The sequence below is a fragment of the Colossoma macropomum genome, unplaced genomic scaffold (assembly GCF_904425465.1).
Source record: "Colossoma macropomum unplaced genomic scaffold, Colossoma_macropomum, whole genome shotgun sequence".
Taxonomy (NCBI): Eukaryota; Metazoa; Chordata; class Actinopteri; order Characiformes; family Serrasalmidae; genus Colossoma; species Colossoma macropomum.
This window is the reverse complement of record NW_023494793.1, coordinates 23,384,323-23,400,363: the sequence shown is the minus strand read 5'-3', so window position 1 is coordinate 23,400,363 and position 16,041 is coordinate 23,384,323. Positions and strand designations below refer to the sequence as shown.

Here is a 16,041-nt window from a genome sequence, read left to right as displayed (position 1 = left end):
TATTATATAACGGGCCATGTGGATGAAACAGGGGCAGAAACTCATGTTTAGTGTAGCAGTACCTTTAGCGCTGATGAGCAGTGCGGTCATTTTGAACATGCTCTGTGTAAAAGCATCTGAGTCTTTGGCTTCTAAAGCTTCACTCATCTGCGTGACCATCAGTCTGCCCAGGTCGGATTCACTGTGTGTGGCTGCAGCAAACTGTAACATACCCGCCACCTACACACATTGCACAATCAGAATAATGTATTACTTGTGACATCTTACACTGAAACCAGCCTAGTGTTAACCCTAAATCTGACAACAGCAGCAAACATTTCCAAACATTTAGTGGGCAAAGAAATGTTTTGTCACTTTGTATAAAGTAATAACTGGATATAAACTTGTGAAGTCCAGCAAAAAGGACCTAAAGGTGCTTTTTAAATACATAACAACTATTGTGAGGACAAAATTTTCTCGTAATACAATCACAGTCTATAGCAAATACAAACACACACAGACACAAAACAATACAAAATACTGAATGTATTCTCCAAACCTATTCTTATGTAACCTCAAATTCATAGACACTGCTGTGGAATCAGCTGTTTGTCAATTTTTCTACCAAATCACAGCCAAAAAATGTGTTAAAAAGGCAGGAATTCAAAAGTAAAAATGCAACTACATCCCTTTTAGAAGTCAGTAACTATAAGCAAAGGCATTTATTGACATAATTTTTTTAATTAAAATGCCCCGTTACCAGATATCCTTGTGGATTTAAATAATCTGATTCAGATGGTTATACAAGTTACACACAGGGTAAAGCATGCATAGATGTAGATGAAACTAGAACATTTTCAAGTAAACATGTCATATGCAAACAGATACTGAAAACAGAACCTACCGCATTTCGAGTAATTTTGTGGTTGAGTATTATTCAAAAATGTTGTTTTTGTACTGTTCTTTTTTACAAGGCAGTAATTTAATAACAGTTACATGCTTTGGTTTGTTATATGGTAAATTAGTTTAACAATAAATTGAACAGTCAAAAATAAATATAAAAAAAATTGCAATGTTAAATTCTGGCTAGTCACATTAGCAAGCATTTCCCTGCTCTGCACAGTGACTGCAATAAGACTTTGAGAACAAGATATAATCTCTTGATTGAAATAAATCTAAGAATTTTACAGCTTATTGTCATTAAAAGATGTTCAAGAGTTTTATTTGAAGCCTACACAGCATTTTTGGTGGCTGCTGAAAATCATTCATAACACACACTCATAATATGACTATGTTTCATGCAAAAACAACTGTAGTTGCCTGTAGTTGATCAATTTTTATGTCCGTATGTGGTTAAAATTCACGCTGAGCAACGAAAGCTATCAGACACTGGATGCTACTGTAACCTATCGATTTAGGTGACATATGAACTGGGATTTTTCACCTTTCTGTTTGGTCTTACGTAGTGCAAATTCAGTTTGCAAAATCTGAGCAGGACTTTACTGGTCTAATTGATGGTTATGCACACTCAAGAGTGCCTGTACCTCTCCAGTGTAGCGGTTGCGCAGGTTGAGGGAGGCCATGAAGTTGGAGTAGTCTTTCTTCACACAGGTGGGCCGGTCGGTCAGCTGGGTGACCTGCAGGGAAGAAGAGAATGGGATATGTAAAAAAAAAAAAAAAAAAACAAACAAACAAAAAAAACCAAACACAACACAGCGTATGAGTACCACATGAGCTCATTTGAGTACCAGCAGTACCAACCTGAGGGAAAGCAGCCTTAGGACGAGAACCAAACAGGCACCCAGTAAACCAACCACCAAGCACCCAGCCCAGCAGGCACACAGATATACGAGTAAACAGCTCAGCAGGTAAACAGAGGCGTGATGGAGTGAAACATCACAAAACAGAACCAATGACAAAACACTGCACAAGAACCCAACTGGTTCGAAAGGTACACATGAAGCCACGCAATGATTACAGGTTATAATACATATATTTGCACCAGCTCAAATGCAAAAGTGCTTAATAATGTGAAAAGAAACAGACAACATTTACACAAAAACATGCAATGCAGACAAATTAATAAAGAAAACGTTACTTAAGCAGAATTACTGCAATGTTGCAAGAGGACTGCCAGAACAATATTAAGTAAAACCCAAGTTAAAATTCAGTTACTACAGTCTAGTTGATCTTAGGTTACTGAATCTCAGATTAAAATCATTGTCTCGATTCTGTATGACATGCGATACTGATTTGGTCTTTAAAATCTAATTGTTATTTGCACCTCACTATGCTAAATTGATTATACTTTGATCTGGACAACACGAATTGGATCGCCATTACACATGATGCGCTCTTACCTTTATCTGGCCAATAACCTCAGCAATCTAGCCATTAAGAGCACAGCAATCACATTACTCTGAGGAAATTAGAGAAACACTCCAGCATTTTTCAATCTAATTTCTATGTGCTGCATCTGTAGCATACAGTTGCTCACCAACAGAAAACCTATTGACAATCATATTTATAAAAGAAATCAAACGGCAGGTGCTTTAGTGTTTCTGTTCTTTTTCTAAGTGAAGGGGAATAATTTGCCGTGATAAACAGTTATATGCTACAGATGTGTCAAATAGATTGAACAATGCAGAAGTATTGCTTTAACAGGTTTTAAACCCAGGCGGAGCATGTGTATGCTGTATGGTGTGTGGCCTCACCCCCAGAGTCATGCTTTGTCGGTTGTAACCAGCAAAGTTAAGAATGCTCTCGGTGGCCATGGCCAAGCCAGTGTGCTGGGAAAGCCCAGACACCCAGTTCTGATGCTTATTCAGGTACTCCTGAGAGAGAGAGAGAGAGAGAGAGAGAGAGAGAGAGAAGAGACAGATTTTCACACTGATGCTAAATGATTAATAAAACTTGAAGAAAAAACAGAGGAAAGGCAAATAAGAAAGAAGTAAGTTTAATGTCAGGAAACCTGCTGCAAATCTTATAAATGGACTGAGAGACCACGATTAGCTCAAAAAAAAGTGCATGCTCTGTACCTGTAGATGGGACTTGGTGACAGAAGAGGCCCACTTCATTGCTTCTTTCAGAATTTCACCACATCGTGCCGCAAAGTCCTTCACTATGCTCTATGTAAAAATAATTATTTGAAATTCTGAAATATTTAGCTGCCTGCATCTTTTTGATTCAGCATACACTTCCATGCAGAAAAAAAAAAATAAAAGGACTAAGCCGAAAATACCAATAGTTTTCGCTAACGGGTTTGTCCTGGTTCATATTTAAACTTTATAGAGAATATCTGGTCTCACATTAAAAAAAATAGCCTGGCAATGTTTTTCAACTGTTTGAAGCCATCAATGCAGAGTGGAACAATACTGACTCATCTTTTTGTAAAAGGCTGTCTGCAGTTTACCCACAAGACTTCAGCATCTAAAGTAATCAAAGCGGAAGGCTTTCCCGTATTAAATCACTTTATATGTTTGTTTTATTCTTGCTAATTTACAGAGTAATGATTTGTTGTTAACAGCATTACAAGCATAATGTTTTTCCATTTTGCGCTTGTCCTGTATATATTTTTTTTTTTACTTGAGAGTGTACAAAGTTGATGGGGTACTTTTCCCTCACCTCCCGGGCTTCATGCGTGTCTGGTACCGTTATTCTGTGAGGAGTATCAGGAATGTCATAGTAAGGCTGGTCCTTGTGGATGTCCTAGCAACAAAAAAAACAAAAGAACCGTTTCTTGATGACTAATCAAAAGAAATGTTTAAAATAAAAATACATTCCATATATTGTGAGACTTGAGTTAAACACTCACAGCGCTCAAAGAAAGAGACAGTGTCTGCAAAATATCCAACATAGTCTTCAACACTCGTCCACTCCACAGCAAGTGAGGAAACCTGAATAAGCAAGAAATAAAGAATGAAAAAGACTGACGCTATTTAAAAGATTTTAGATTTTAGATGCATCTGTCAGCATGGACATGAAGAACAGACATACATTTCGGCCAGCCCAGAAAGGTACTTGTCAGCTACTCGTCGGATTCTCTTGTGGGTGTGGTTAAAGTTGACCAGTAAAAACTGTGCATGGCGCTCTAGCTCCTCCTCATGCTCTTTAGTTTTTGGCTATGAAAACAGAAAAATATGTAGAAACATAACCATAATTCTAGACCATGCATACCTTTAATAAGTATTTACTTTGTAAGGACCTGGGTCACAGCTTCTAATCATGGTTACTACTCATTTGTTTTAACAATCCTTGTGCAATAACAGAAAAAGAAAATCAAATGTGTCATGTAAATGTTATTATAATATATATGGACAGTTATCACTTGTCAAGGGTCAACAACAGGCTGTTTGTCAGTCACCCAGCTCTAGCACATTCCAATAAATATATCTCTGTTAACCTCTTTGAGCTCACCTTTTCTGCCATCATCTGGAGGAATACCTCAAAGACTTTATCACCAACACATATCACACACTGCATCATTCCTAAAGAGGAGAGAAGGCACATGGAAAGAGTGGTAGATATAGGGACTGAGACAAAAACACACACTGATCTTAAACATGCCGTCACATTCTTCTAACCTGATTTGTCCTTTTGTATGGCTTTGTCTTCAAAGTATCTGAACATCACCTGAAACCGGTCAGCATCATTTGAATGCAGCATCCTGAGGGAGGCAGAAAGTTGAGACCGATAAAAAATAATGTGTAGAAGACTGAGAATGGGATAAAGACAGCAGAGACCCAGACATAGGCGTTGTACCTCATGTATTCCAGTCTGTAGACTGACAGAAGGTAAGTGCACATGGCAAAGTCCAGTTTGTTAATGAGGGCCGCTGCCTCTGGGGCGGGATCCAAAAGGTTAATGATAGTGCTTCGTAGATCATTTAGCTCCGCCTACAAAAAAGGAGCAATTTAAACAATTTTTACAAAACTGGTCATTAGCTTCCTGAAGGTTTCAGATTCATTGACCCATGTCTGTCTTCAAGTTGAGGGTAGGGGTGGGCAATATGGCAAAAACACATCGTGATTTTCTAGCAAAAAATAAACTCTTAGCTAGCTCTTAGCTTAGTCTAAGCTGGTTCTCTCTATGAGAAAACTGCATGGCATTTTCAAAAGTCACCACTGTTGCAAGCTAATAACCATGAGCACTGACATGACATCATAAGACTGCAAAATAACCTGAACAAATCAGCGAGCTTTGTCAAGTGTGGTGTGTTTTGGGGGAAGTAGGCTGCGATTTGAGTAGCTGGTGTCGTTATATAATAGTGTTGTACAGTACAGTATACAGTATCCAGTCACATTCAGGGGAAACTGTACATAGAATAAAATATATCAGGAGATTTGTTTCAATAAAAGGGGGAAGGAGGGTGGAAATCACATTCATTTTTCCCAAGAGGTAAAACAAGCTCAGACCTGGAAGTCCTTATATGGGCATGTCTTTTGCCAATACAAGAGATCTATATGCATCACCATCAATACTTAATTTTTGGGGGTTTGTTGTGCCAGCAAAACTGTAGTGCCACGTTTCTAAAAACATTTTCAAAACAATACAAGATGTTTTTTAAACAGAGGTTGTTTAATCAGTATTTTACTGTATGTCACTACATCCTATTTAAAAAGGACTAATTATGTTCTCAAGCACCACCGATTGTTGGAATTGAAACTTACAATCTCCTCACAATTTTTTCAGTGATCTTCAAGTACTGATGCAATCGTGCTGTCATTTATTGTGATGATGTCATACTGTCATTTCACCCACCCCTACTTGAGGGCAAGATAATGTTCAGGGGACCTGTGTAACAGTGTCATTCTTCAGAGCTGAGTTGTACTGAAGCTCAGAGCGTAATGGCTCTCCACTGGGAAATGTGAGCAGAGGAGACTTGGTGGCAATCTCACACACTCCCTCATACCACTCCTCTGGCCAGAGTCCTGGATTACACAACAAATAAAGTTTCAAGAATTCACAAAAACTCATATGTTTTATGAACATATCTGGAGAGTATGAATGTATCTTATATAATGAACGAGGAGTTGTCAATGCTTGTCCTTACCAGAACCTTCAACAGCAAAGCCCATAACCACAGAGTAAAGCCAAAAATCTCTGAAGAGCTTCTGCAAACGAGGCTTAGCTTCTTTAATGGGGGGCAACCGACGGGTCAACTATTTAGCAGACACAAAAACAAACACACCATCTGAGACAACACATTACAAACTTTTTGTCAAAATATGTTTAGGTTAGATGGTACAGTGCATTTATAAGCAGTTCCTCAATAGTGAGTGAATTGAACATTTGTGTGCAGTGCAAGAGTTAAAGCATGATCACTTGGGATAAATCTGTGAGTAGGGCTACTCTTTGAACCAGACACTGTTTGATCAGTGCAAGCCAACATCAAAGTCCAAAAACAGGACCTGATCACAAACAAACGGAGTACGCACACAGATACTTCACAGAGACAGAGAGAGCTGGTAAGTAGGAAACCGTTATAAGAAAAAGTGTCTCAAAAATACCTGCAGGTGATTTTTCTTATTTCTTTTTCAGGTATTACGAGTTCATTAATAGTAATACGCAGTTGCTTAACTTTAAAAAGTTTTAGAACTTAAAATGAATTTGGTATCTCATGGATTTATTCTTTTGCAAATTGCGAAAACATATAAGCCTGTTTTGTTTTCAGCATTTCCCAAAAATGTGGGTTCTGTCACTCATAGTGACAGCCTTTCTCCTAGCCACTCCAGCTTTGGGTGGGGTGAAGGACCTCAGTTTGCACTTCAGCTTTCAGGAGTCAGAAAAAGATGGCGCCAAAGCTGTGGACCCACGGGGGTTTCTACAGGGAGGCGAGCACCTGGCCGTGGACTCTATCCCTCTGGACTTTCACCGGGAGAACACAGTCACCAATGACCTAGCCCTGGAGGGCTTGGAGGAGGAGGACTACATTGACTTCGATAAGATCCTAGCAGGAGGTGATGATGACTATACAGAAGGTGATGCCATTGATGAGATCTCCACACCGGCGCCAGGTGTTGAACTTGTCTCTGAGCCATCTGACCCCAAAGTGCGCAGGGCACGTCTCTTACGGCTCTTCCACGGGCGGACGCGGCTACAGCGCATCAACGTGGTCAATTCTCACTTTGGGTTTCGCCTGTACCGAAGCGTCCGCAACCACATGAACCAGACAGATAACATCCTGCTAGCACCGGCTGGAATCTCCATCGCCATGGGAATGATGGCCTTGGGTGCAGGTCCTTCAACACATGAGCAGCTCTACCATGCTCTGGGCTTTGCTGAATTTGTCAATGCAAGCAGCCACTATGATAACGCGACTGTGCACAAGCTTTTCCGCAAACTTACACACCGGCTCTTCAGGCGAAACTTCGGCTATACTCTGCGCTCTGTGAACGACCTTTACATGAAGAAAAATGTCAACATACAGGACAGCTTTCGCAGTGAGGCGAAGGCATACTACTTCGCAGAGCCTCAATCTGTGGATTTTACAGACCCCAAATTCCTTGTGAAGGCAAACCAGCGGATTCAGAAGATCACCAAAGGGCTCATCAAGGAGCCGCTAAAGAGTGTTGACCCAAGCATGGTGGTGATGCTCCTAAACTACCTCTACTTTAAAGGTAAGAATATGAACCCCTCACGCACAGCAGTTATGAACCATACACAACCAATGAATGTTACCTGTCATTTGCTGATAAGAGATATCTGAGAACTCTGGCTGTGGTCCTAATATTCCATTGGCCAGGCTTGATTGGCATCCATCTGTGCAACACTCCAAGCCTGCTAGGCCAGGCAAGTAGAACTAATACACAATGATGGAAGCAGAGAATCTGTCTCCACAATTATAATCCTACTGATACAGATATCCCATTATCACAGGGGGTCAAATAAAGCACATGAAGACTATGCTTACTAGGTTTACTTTTGCACGCTAGCTTGCTCACACATGAAGAAAGTGAGATTGTTAAAGCGCAGAGAAATGACAGTGAAGTACATATAGACAGTGGAAAGTTATTCATACCACCTACTATGCACATGTGAACTGAGTGACCACAAGACCAATATTAACCTAATTAGAAAACAATGGTGGATTTAAATTTAAGCACTACTTTAAAATAATGTTCCCAAAAAAGTTTACACATCTTAATCAGATGAGAGTCAAAAACCAAAGAATGGCATTTGGAACACTTATTTAAGAAATTAGGCCAGTACTCCATACACTGTGGAAGCATAGTCCTGAACTTAACGGCACCATTAAGCTTATTACAACACAACATCCACAATCCTTCTTTCTGTCATGTAGGGACATGGGAACAGAAGTTCCCTAAGGAGCTGACCCACTATCGCAACTTCCGTGTGAATGAGAAGCACCAGGTCCGTGTGCCCATGATGCAGAATAAGGGCAGTTACCTGGCAGCAGCTGACCATGAGCTGCATTGTGATGTTCTACAACTGCCCTACAAAGGCAACATCAGCATGCTCATCGCTGTGCCCCAAAAGCTCTCTGGCATGAGAACCCTTGAGCAGGAGATATCACCCACTGTCATTAACAAGTGGCTCAACAACATGACCAACAGGTATGGCAATAACATCGGCCAGTCAACATGTAGCTGCACAACTAAAAGACAACACAGCTTGAACCAATGACTAATAAAGCATGCAACAAATATGACCCAATTGCCAGCAGGGGGACTGATTAAGACAAAGTCCATTTAAAGAGGATTAGCTGGCATTGTTTCAAATGTGAAAAACTTTTAAAAGTTAGTCCTACAACAGAACCTTATTAACAATTCAGGGAATTGATGAAAGGAAGTAACAAGTTTGCCATGTGTTTTTTCGGTAGAACCCGTGAAGTGGTGTTCCCAAAGTTTAAGCTGGAGCAGAGCTATGACTTGATCAGCCACATGAAGAGGTTGGGCCTGAGTGACCTCTTTACAGAAAAGGGTGATTTCTCCCCCATGACCTCTGAGGAGGTCGCCATCAACTGGGTAAGACAAGGCATCCCAATGCAGGTTTTAATATATCTACATTTACAAATGGTCATTTGGCAGATCATATCCAGTAAACAGCAGAAAGCAGGAGGTACATATTCTAGCATGATTCTAGCTCTTACTCAGAAGTGAATATATAAGCACTTTTTAGATGTACCAAAAATGCATATACGCGGATAGCTGTGGTTTGGCTGCAAATTTGCATAAAACTGAGCTCAACAGAACACAATATCACTCTCTCAGTTTCAGCACCAAGGAACCATTACAGTGAACGAAGAGGGGACCGAGGCAGCAGCGATGACCCACATTGGTTTCATGCCTCTTTCCACTCAGACACGCTTTATAGTGGACCGGCCCTTCCTCTTTCTCATCTACGAGCATCGCACCGACTGCCTGGTCTTCATGGGACGAGTTGCAGACCCATCAAAAAGTTAATTTTACTCTCGTATACACAGTTGGGCAGAAAAGTTATTACTGACTAGGCATTATTAGTGTACAGCGGTGGAATAAGTCAATGTTATTCAGACTTCAGCAAAAAGTCTAGTTATTGCTATGGTGCTGGCAGCATGATAATACATCATATGAAAAGATGTGATTCAGCTGAAGCTTTAAGTATGTAACATTAAGTATGCCACAGTAAAATGTAAAACTTTTAAAACATTTAAATCACTCCAGATTTCTGTGAGTTCATTCACAATTGTGGGTCAAATCATGCACAAGAACACATAAGATTCAGGAAGAACATAAAGAGTTAAAAGTGAACCGTCCCCAAAGCTCCCAACAGCTGAACATTTTGCACGCCAGATCAATATTTGTCAACGAAGTTAAAGTCTAACCAAAGCTGTGCTAAATCAGACAACAGAAGTTTGAGAACACAACAAGCAATAATGACGCATCATCGGGGTGATGTGCCAGGTCTTTACTGGAAGAATATAAGGGTGCCGAATGCTTTCAGTGTTCAAAACAAACATGACTTAATTTTGAAAATTAATGCAAAGAATAGTGCTGGGCAGTATTGAAAAAATTCAATATGACAATATTTTTAAAATGATTCTGACCAGAACCTGATTTACAGAAAGAAAAATGACTAATTTTGTGTCTATTTGTGTGAATTTTGTGTTTTGTTGTGTCAATTTCATGTGTTTAGTTTTTTATTTGTCTATTTGTTGTAACTATTCACTGAAAACAATATGAAGCACCCAGCACTGGGTGCACTGGTACACCAGCATAGCTGAAATATCGCCCAGCACTAGCCAAGAGATTCCTTCCTTGAAATCCCAATCTTAAAAATTAATGCTTGAGTTGCAGCTAAAACTGTTGGCTAGACAAGCAGAACCACAAATATTGAATCGGACCTTTGAGAAAGCGGAGCAAGTTTCAAATACAAGTCAGTCATCAGAGAATCAAATAACCGCATGTGTCATGCGTGAGCTATTGGACAGCAGCAACCCTCTTACCACTGCAATCACTGGGATGAGAACACCAAGGTTTCCTGCACTGCTAGATGCCTGAAAGACAACAACACAAAACAACATTACATGAATAATTAACACAGATTAAATTCAGTAAATCACAATCATGGGATTAAACATCTCAGTCAATGTTTTTGTATCCACCAAACCACCAAAGACAACCAAATTTCCTTTGGATGCTACCAGCCATAGTCAGCAGAAATATTTGCTGATACATCTGAAATGTATTCTAAAATTACATTACTTTATTACTATGAAAATATTGTGTGGGTGATCAAAATTGACCCTTACTACTAATTAATATTCATTATTATTAAATTACTGAATTGTTATCTTAAGAAGAATAATGGCCCAAGAAAAATTGGTACAATTTTTCCTCTAAAATAATCTTTTGATTCTTTTGAAGAAAAAATAAAACAATGTATAAAATGATGTAAACAAATGCAAAAAAAAAGAAAAAACAAAAACAAGTACCTGTTAAATGATTGTTATATTGCACAAATTTATGTTAACATTTTGCTTTACCAACAGGGGTAAAACCACAGATACTACAACGGATGAAACAGGTCACTGGCTGAAAAATGTATTGGAAAGCCCATAACACTCAATATGGCGTCTGTTTATGAAGAAAGTCACATCTTTCAATAAAAAGAGTCAACTGGCTTGCTAGTAAAACCACTAGTGGGCAAAGCCCCCCTCAGATTTGGATGCACAAGCACCAGAACAATCCGAATGCTTTATGTGCATTATTTGAGCCAAACACTACAAACTATTTGTGAATTTTTTGTCGAATTTTATTAGTGATTTAAAATGTTTTTGAAACTACAATTTGGCCAAGGAGATAGGAGTCAAGTCTTGAATAACTGAGAATAACTGCCTGGCAGTGTTGCCAAGATGTCTGCTGAGTAGACAGACTTTCCTATAAGGGTTTTGGGTAAAACACCCCTTTGGGTAAAACACCCCTAAGCAATTGTATATATCTCATCAAAATTTGCTTGTATACTGGCAGAGATTTAAGTGAAACATTTTCCCCACTGGTACTGTAAAACACAAATTCAATGCATATCCATGCACATACAAACCTTGAGGGCAGGTCCTTTGTCACTTGCACGCTCACTGGCTCTCTTGCCCTCCAGTCCAAGCTGGACAAAGAGCTCCAGTAGGTTAACCAGGAGCTCATCTATCAGCGGCTCCCCCTGTAGGTTAGCAGCGATATTCGCTAGAGCATTGATGACTGCTAAAGAGCAGTGCCTGTGAGTAGATACATATTTGATGTTTTGTTTTTAGTCGTCAGTTCAAAGGATTCAATTACGTGTTGCTGAAGCATGCACACAAACATACCTGTATCCATGGTCTCTGTAGTCTTTGGTGGCAGAGTATACCACATTGCTGGCTTTCACACTGATCTGCTGAAACAGGTTCCACACCTCCTGGTAGATATATTGCTAAAAGAAATGGTAACTCTGTTAAAACAGAAGTTACAGTATAGTTTTCTGAAAACTCCAGCATCCTCCATATTAATATAAGGGACTGGCCTAACAAATATAGAACTTTCAGGGCCCTTATCTGCACAAAACCTTCTTTAATAATTTATTTATTACTGATTCACTTTCACCCTAATCATGCAAATCATGCATTTGCCATGCAAATTTTCTTTTTTTAATCACTCAAAATATTCATCATGATAATAGTCAAAATGTTTACTAATGCAAAACAAGCAGTTAGGCTATGTTTACATTACAGGCCTCATTGCTCAATTCTGATATTTTGCTTAGATATTACCTTTCTAATTTGATGGTTCATATTCATGTATGTAAGTGACTCGAATCTGTCATTAATGTGAACGAACTTGTGCCCTGAAATGACCCACATGAGCACATCCTAAATCAATAATGTCACATGTATGAACCACGTGCGTCATGAACAAACAAACCGACCAGCAGAACAAGCCTTCATTGTGCAGATAATTTGCTCTAACCTGCTCGCATCTGTTTATTATTAGAGCAAGACAAAGGTGGAAAAGGGTCAGATGCAACACTCCTACACCGTTTACTGCCACTAACTTCAAGTTAGATACTGCTTCCACATTATCTTAATGATGGCACATGCAGTGTGTGTGAGAAAAAAAAAAAAAAAAAAACAACACACAAATACTGATTTGACCGTTTTAGGACCACACTTTAAAGTGGCCAAGACATTATTTGAAAAGATCAGATGCGTGTGTCCATAAAGCTCTGAAAACATCAGAACTGTGTCACATAAAACAAAACTGATTTCTGCAACTTCAACCTGGTAATCTGAACATAGTCTTAGCTGAGTGTTGAAACTGCTAAAAACATATATTGGTCTTACATTGCCTGTGATGACCATGCAACCCAGTTGGTCTATAATAAGCACATCAAGTTGTGATGGTGGCTGACAGAATTTCTGCTGTAGGATCTGCAGGATGGGCTCCATCACCTTTGGACTGTCTCTCATCGCCACAGCAATGTGGCCTAGAGCTCGAATAGTGTGGTCTGGAATTAAATGGGCATCCCTGAGGAACAAGCACCAATCAATCAGACATGACAGTCTGAGAAATACAAAGAGACAGATCGGGAATGTGTCTGCATGACTATTTACATACTTGTCATTTTCCTGAGAGATGTATAATCGATTAGACAGACTGGCTAGGAATGCCTCCACTATGACAGGATCCATGCTAAGACCAGCCTTCAGACATCTGGAAAACAGACACGCATTAAAAACACACTTATGGAACATAATAGTGGAGCATAAAAGCATATAGAAACAGGTGCAACAGAAAGCCTGATGGAGGGACCATAACCTGCAGATGTTGTCAATGGAAATATCTCTCAGCTGCTCATACATAGAGGGCTGGTCCTTCCTATTAGACAGAACATTGAAAGTGGACTGGGAGTGCTCATTGGTCACACTGATCTTGATCTCTCCTCCCCCTGTAGAGAGGTCATTCGAACAGAGTTTGGCTCGTAACACACATTGTCATAATATGTCATCATATATATAATTTAAATATCTTGATACTTTTTACATACAGTTAATGAAGTTCAATAGGTGGGAACAGATCACCAGTTGTCATAAATTTCTAATATACTATCAAAAATATACAGCTACGTGTGTTACTGCAATACCGCTATGATGCGTTCATATCGCCCACCCCTAATTGAAGGTACAGTAGGTGTAAGAAGGACAGACCTGTGCTGTACTGACTGTGGTACTTGTAGAGTTTGATCAGTACAGGCGAGGGCACCACCAGGAAGTCCTTCAGAGACACTGTGGCAGAGTGGGCTATGACGGGGAATCGCTCACACAGTCGACCTAGTCCCTGCAAAAACACAAAACTCGTTACATTCCTCCTTTATCTTCACCATTCATAGCTTAGTGTTCATTCTGTCATTGCCTTAAATCCTGAAATCTACCTCCGTGGTCCCCAATCCCAGTTCTGAAGACCTTGTGCTCTTTACAGTTTGACCCTGTGTCTCAAATCAAGTCAGTTAACACCCTGACAATGTATTAGAACCATCAAAAAATGAGTGTGGAATCTTGTACAGCAGTCACAGGCTGTCGTAAGTATTGCAAAATGTTCAAAGACATGATGTACTGTGCCTCAAACTTATTATTTCCGTTTATTGTAAAACATCAAAGTTTTACAATACATTTTACAAGATTCCTACAATCCAGGCACTACCTCACGAATTTCCAATCCCACCCCTAGAGACTCCCCACTATACACATTTCTTTTTCAATTCAATTCAATTTCTATTCTAATTCAACTGATTAACTCAATGGCTCTTCTTTTTTCTTCTCTAACAAATGCAGTCCAACTAAGGATGAGCTTGTTAATTAGTTCATTAGTTGCATTAAGTGCTGGGCGTAGGGGGGAAACTCTAAAATGTGCAGGGCATTGGAACTCCAGGACCAGGATTGTGAATCACTGCATAACTAAAAGGCCTGTCACAATTATTATAAAACTACCCAATCGCAATTATTTAAAGTGCCTGTAATTATTTTCCACAGGTAACTTTCACAATCATATGTTTACAGTGCAACAAACAGAACGTAAATTCAGTGCATTTTCTTCATTTGGCCTGAGTCATCATAGGTAAACAATATGATAACAACAAATGTTCCAACTTCTCTCTGCTGCTAGAAAAGCTTTACAGGGCAGTGATGAGTAATGTTTGTTTACAAGCTTGAGCTGTGTCTGTCATCAGTTGTGACTTTTCAGTATAAACAGCTTATTATAGCTAAACAGACATTTTCGGCTTGTATTTTAATAGCTGCATATAATGAACAAAAAGGCAATTACATTTGCAATTATTTAAATGACAATTAATCATCAGCTAAAATTGCATGATTGTGTCAGGCCTATTAATTATTTAACACATTCTTCACATGCTAGGTTAGGGGTGTTAGGGTGGGGAAAACACAAATACGTCCACAGGGTCTCAGAACTGACTCTGGGAACCACTGCACTACCTAGTGAAGTACAAAGTGTACACTCAAAGACAAAATGTAAAATGCTCAAACTGAGAAACAACCTTTTTGGCATCATCAGGAAATGATCAAGCCCTTAATTAGCTGCTTAAAGTATAACGAAAAACACAGAAAATGTTCACTGTGACCATAGAACTGGGACTGGAAAGTTAATGATTTTTTTCACATTAACACACCAGCTGGATCCTCAGTACCTGGAGGCAGCAGATGAGGAGAGGCATGTGTGCGATTATCACTTTGCTGGAGGTTTTGGATTGCAGTTTCTCAGACAGCTTTGTGCACAGATTCTCAGCTCCTGAGAGGAGAGAAGGAAGAGTGAAGAAATTCAAATGATTCATCGCTGTCACTGTCTCCAAAAAACATATGCAGCTACCAGCTCCTCTTAATAACGCACTAATTACACAGTGACAGTGCGCCAAGGTTCTGGCCCTAAAAATGGATTCTGTCTGTCAGGGCTGCGACCCTCCCCTTCCCGCCCACCTTGCTCATCTTTGACGGCCCACACCATGAGGTCCACACAGGCAGCGTTGGCGTGGCAACGTAGCTTCAAGGGACTAGGTTCCCCTGGCAACCTCTCTGCTTCATGAAGCACCCTCTGTAGCTCCGATTGGCTGCTGCTGAACTGCTCCAGTACAAAGTCATGGACCTCCTTTACAAACCCTGACTGTGCATCTGATTAGCAGTAGAAAAAGGGGAAATAAATTATTAATAATAAATGTTGTCACCAACAGTACATAATGCTATTGTTTATTTACAAACAGAAATAAATATTAATAATAGTAAATAACTAACATATAACATGAATGTAAAAATAATGTATAAGCAATTATGAGATGTCATTTCAAACCTTTCACATAATAGAGTGTATCCCTGAGCATCTTAAACATGCTGACATACAGAGGGTCGCTGAAGCTTTTGTAGAAGAGATCTATGCCTGGATTAGCCTAGGCAGCAGAGAGCAAGAGAGGATGCAAGTCAAAGGATTAATTATTCAGGACAACACATGATCTCAAGTGTTTTATTGCTTTTTATTACTATTGTTATACTACAGCAGTTCTGCAAGTAAAAGGAAGAAATTAAAA

General features: G+C 39.5%; 2 protein-coding genes across 4 annotated transcripts in view; one reads left to right on the top strand and one right to left on the bottom strand.

Annotated features, from left to right (window-relative positions):
* pi4kab (phosphatidylinositol 4-kinase, catalytic, alpha b) overlaps window positions 1–16,041 on the bottom strand; it is a 49,065-nt gene that overhangs the window by 21,178 nt on the left and 11,846 nt on the right. Inside the window, exons 10-33 of one of the 2 annotated variants that reach the window (XM_036578900.1) lie at window positions 15,807–15,903; window positions 15,440–15,631; window positions 15,154–15,254; window positions 13,658–13,787; window positions 13,269–13,398; window positions 13,068–13,163; window positions 12,794–12,977; window positions 11,783–11,886; window positions 11,524–11,692; window positions 10,427–10,477; window positions 6,032–6,140; window positions 5,773–5,909; window positions 4,741–4,874; window positions 4,563–4,645; window positions 4,396–4,466; window positions 3,976–4,100; window positions 3,794–3,875; window positions 3,604–3,687; window positions 3,018–3,107; window positions 2,694–2,813; window positions 2,340–2,366; window positions 1,741–1,755; window positions 1,524–1,616; window positions 63–219 (exon numbers count right to left, since the gene is read on the bottom strand). In XM_036578900.1, the coding sequence (XP_036434793.1) occupies window positions 63–219; window positions 1,524–1,616; window positions 1,741–1,755; window positions 2,340–2,366; window positions 2,694–2,813; window positions 3,018–3,107; window positions 3,604–3,687; window positions 3,794–3,875; window positions 3,976–4,100; window positions 4,396–4,466; window positions 4,563–4,645; window positions 4,741–4,874; window positions 5,773–5,909; window positions 6,032–6,140; window positions 10,427–10,477; window positions 11,524–11,692; window positions 11,783–11,886; window positions 12,794–12,977; window positions 13,068–13,163; window positions 13,269–13,398; window positions 13,658–13,787; window positions 15,154–15,254; window positions 15,440–15,631; window positions 15,807–15,903 (2,581 nt within the window). The remainder of the gene's footprint in view (window positions 1–62; window positions 220–1,523; window positions 1,617–1,740; window positions 1,756–2,339; window positions 2,367–2,693; window positions 2,814–3,017; window positions 3,108–3,603; window positions 3,688–3,793; window positions 3,876–3,975; window positions 4,101–4,395; window positions 4,467–4,562; window positions 4,646–4,740; window positions 4,875–5,772; window positions 5,910–6,031; window positions 6,141–10,426; window positions 10,478–11,523; window positions 11,693–11,782; window positions 11,887–12,793; window positions 12,978–13,067; window positions 13,164–13,268; window positions 13,399–13,657; window positions 13,788–15,153; window positions 15,255–15,439; window positions 15,632–15,806; window positions 15,904–16,041) is intronic. The other variant, XM_036578901.1, reaches the window with a different exon arrangement.
* Window positions 6,314–9,639, top strand: serpind1 (serpin peptidase inhibitor, clade D (heparin cofactor), member 1). Of its 2 annotated transcripts, none has more exons than XM_036578903.1 (5): window positions 6,314–6,446; window positions 6,653–7,598; window positions 8,282–8,555; window positions 8,822–8,966; window positions 9,213–9,639. In XM_036578903.1, exons 2-5 carry the CDS (start codon window positions 6,665–6,667, stop codon window positions 9,402–9,404), a joined length of 1,545 nt encoding a protein of 514 aa, XP_036434796.1. In that variant the 5' UTR covers window positions 6,314–6,446; window positions 6,653–6,664; the 3' UTR covers window positions 9,405–9,639. The 2 variants fall into 2 exon arrangements, with proteins under 2 accessions (XP_036434796.1, XP_036434797.1); XM_036578904.1 differs by having other exon boundaries at window positions 6,406–6,494.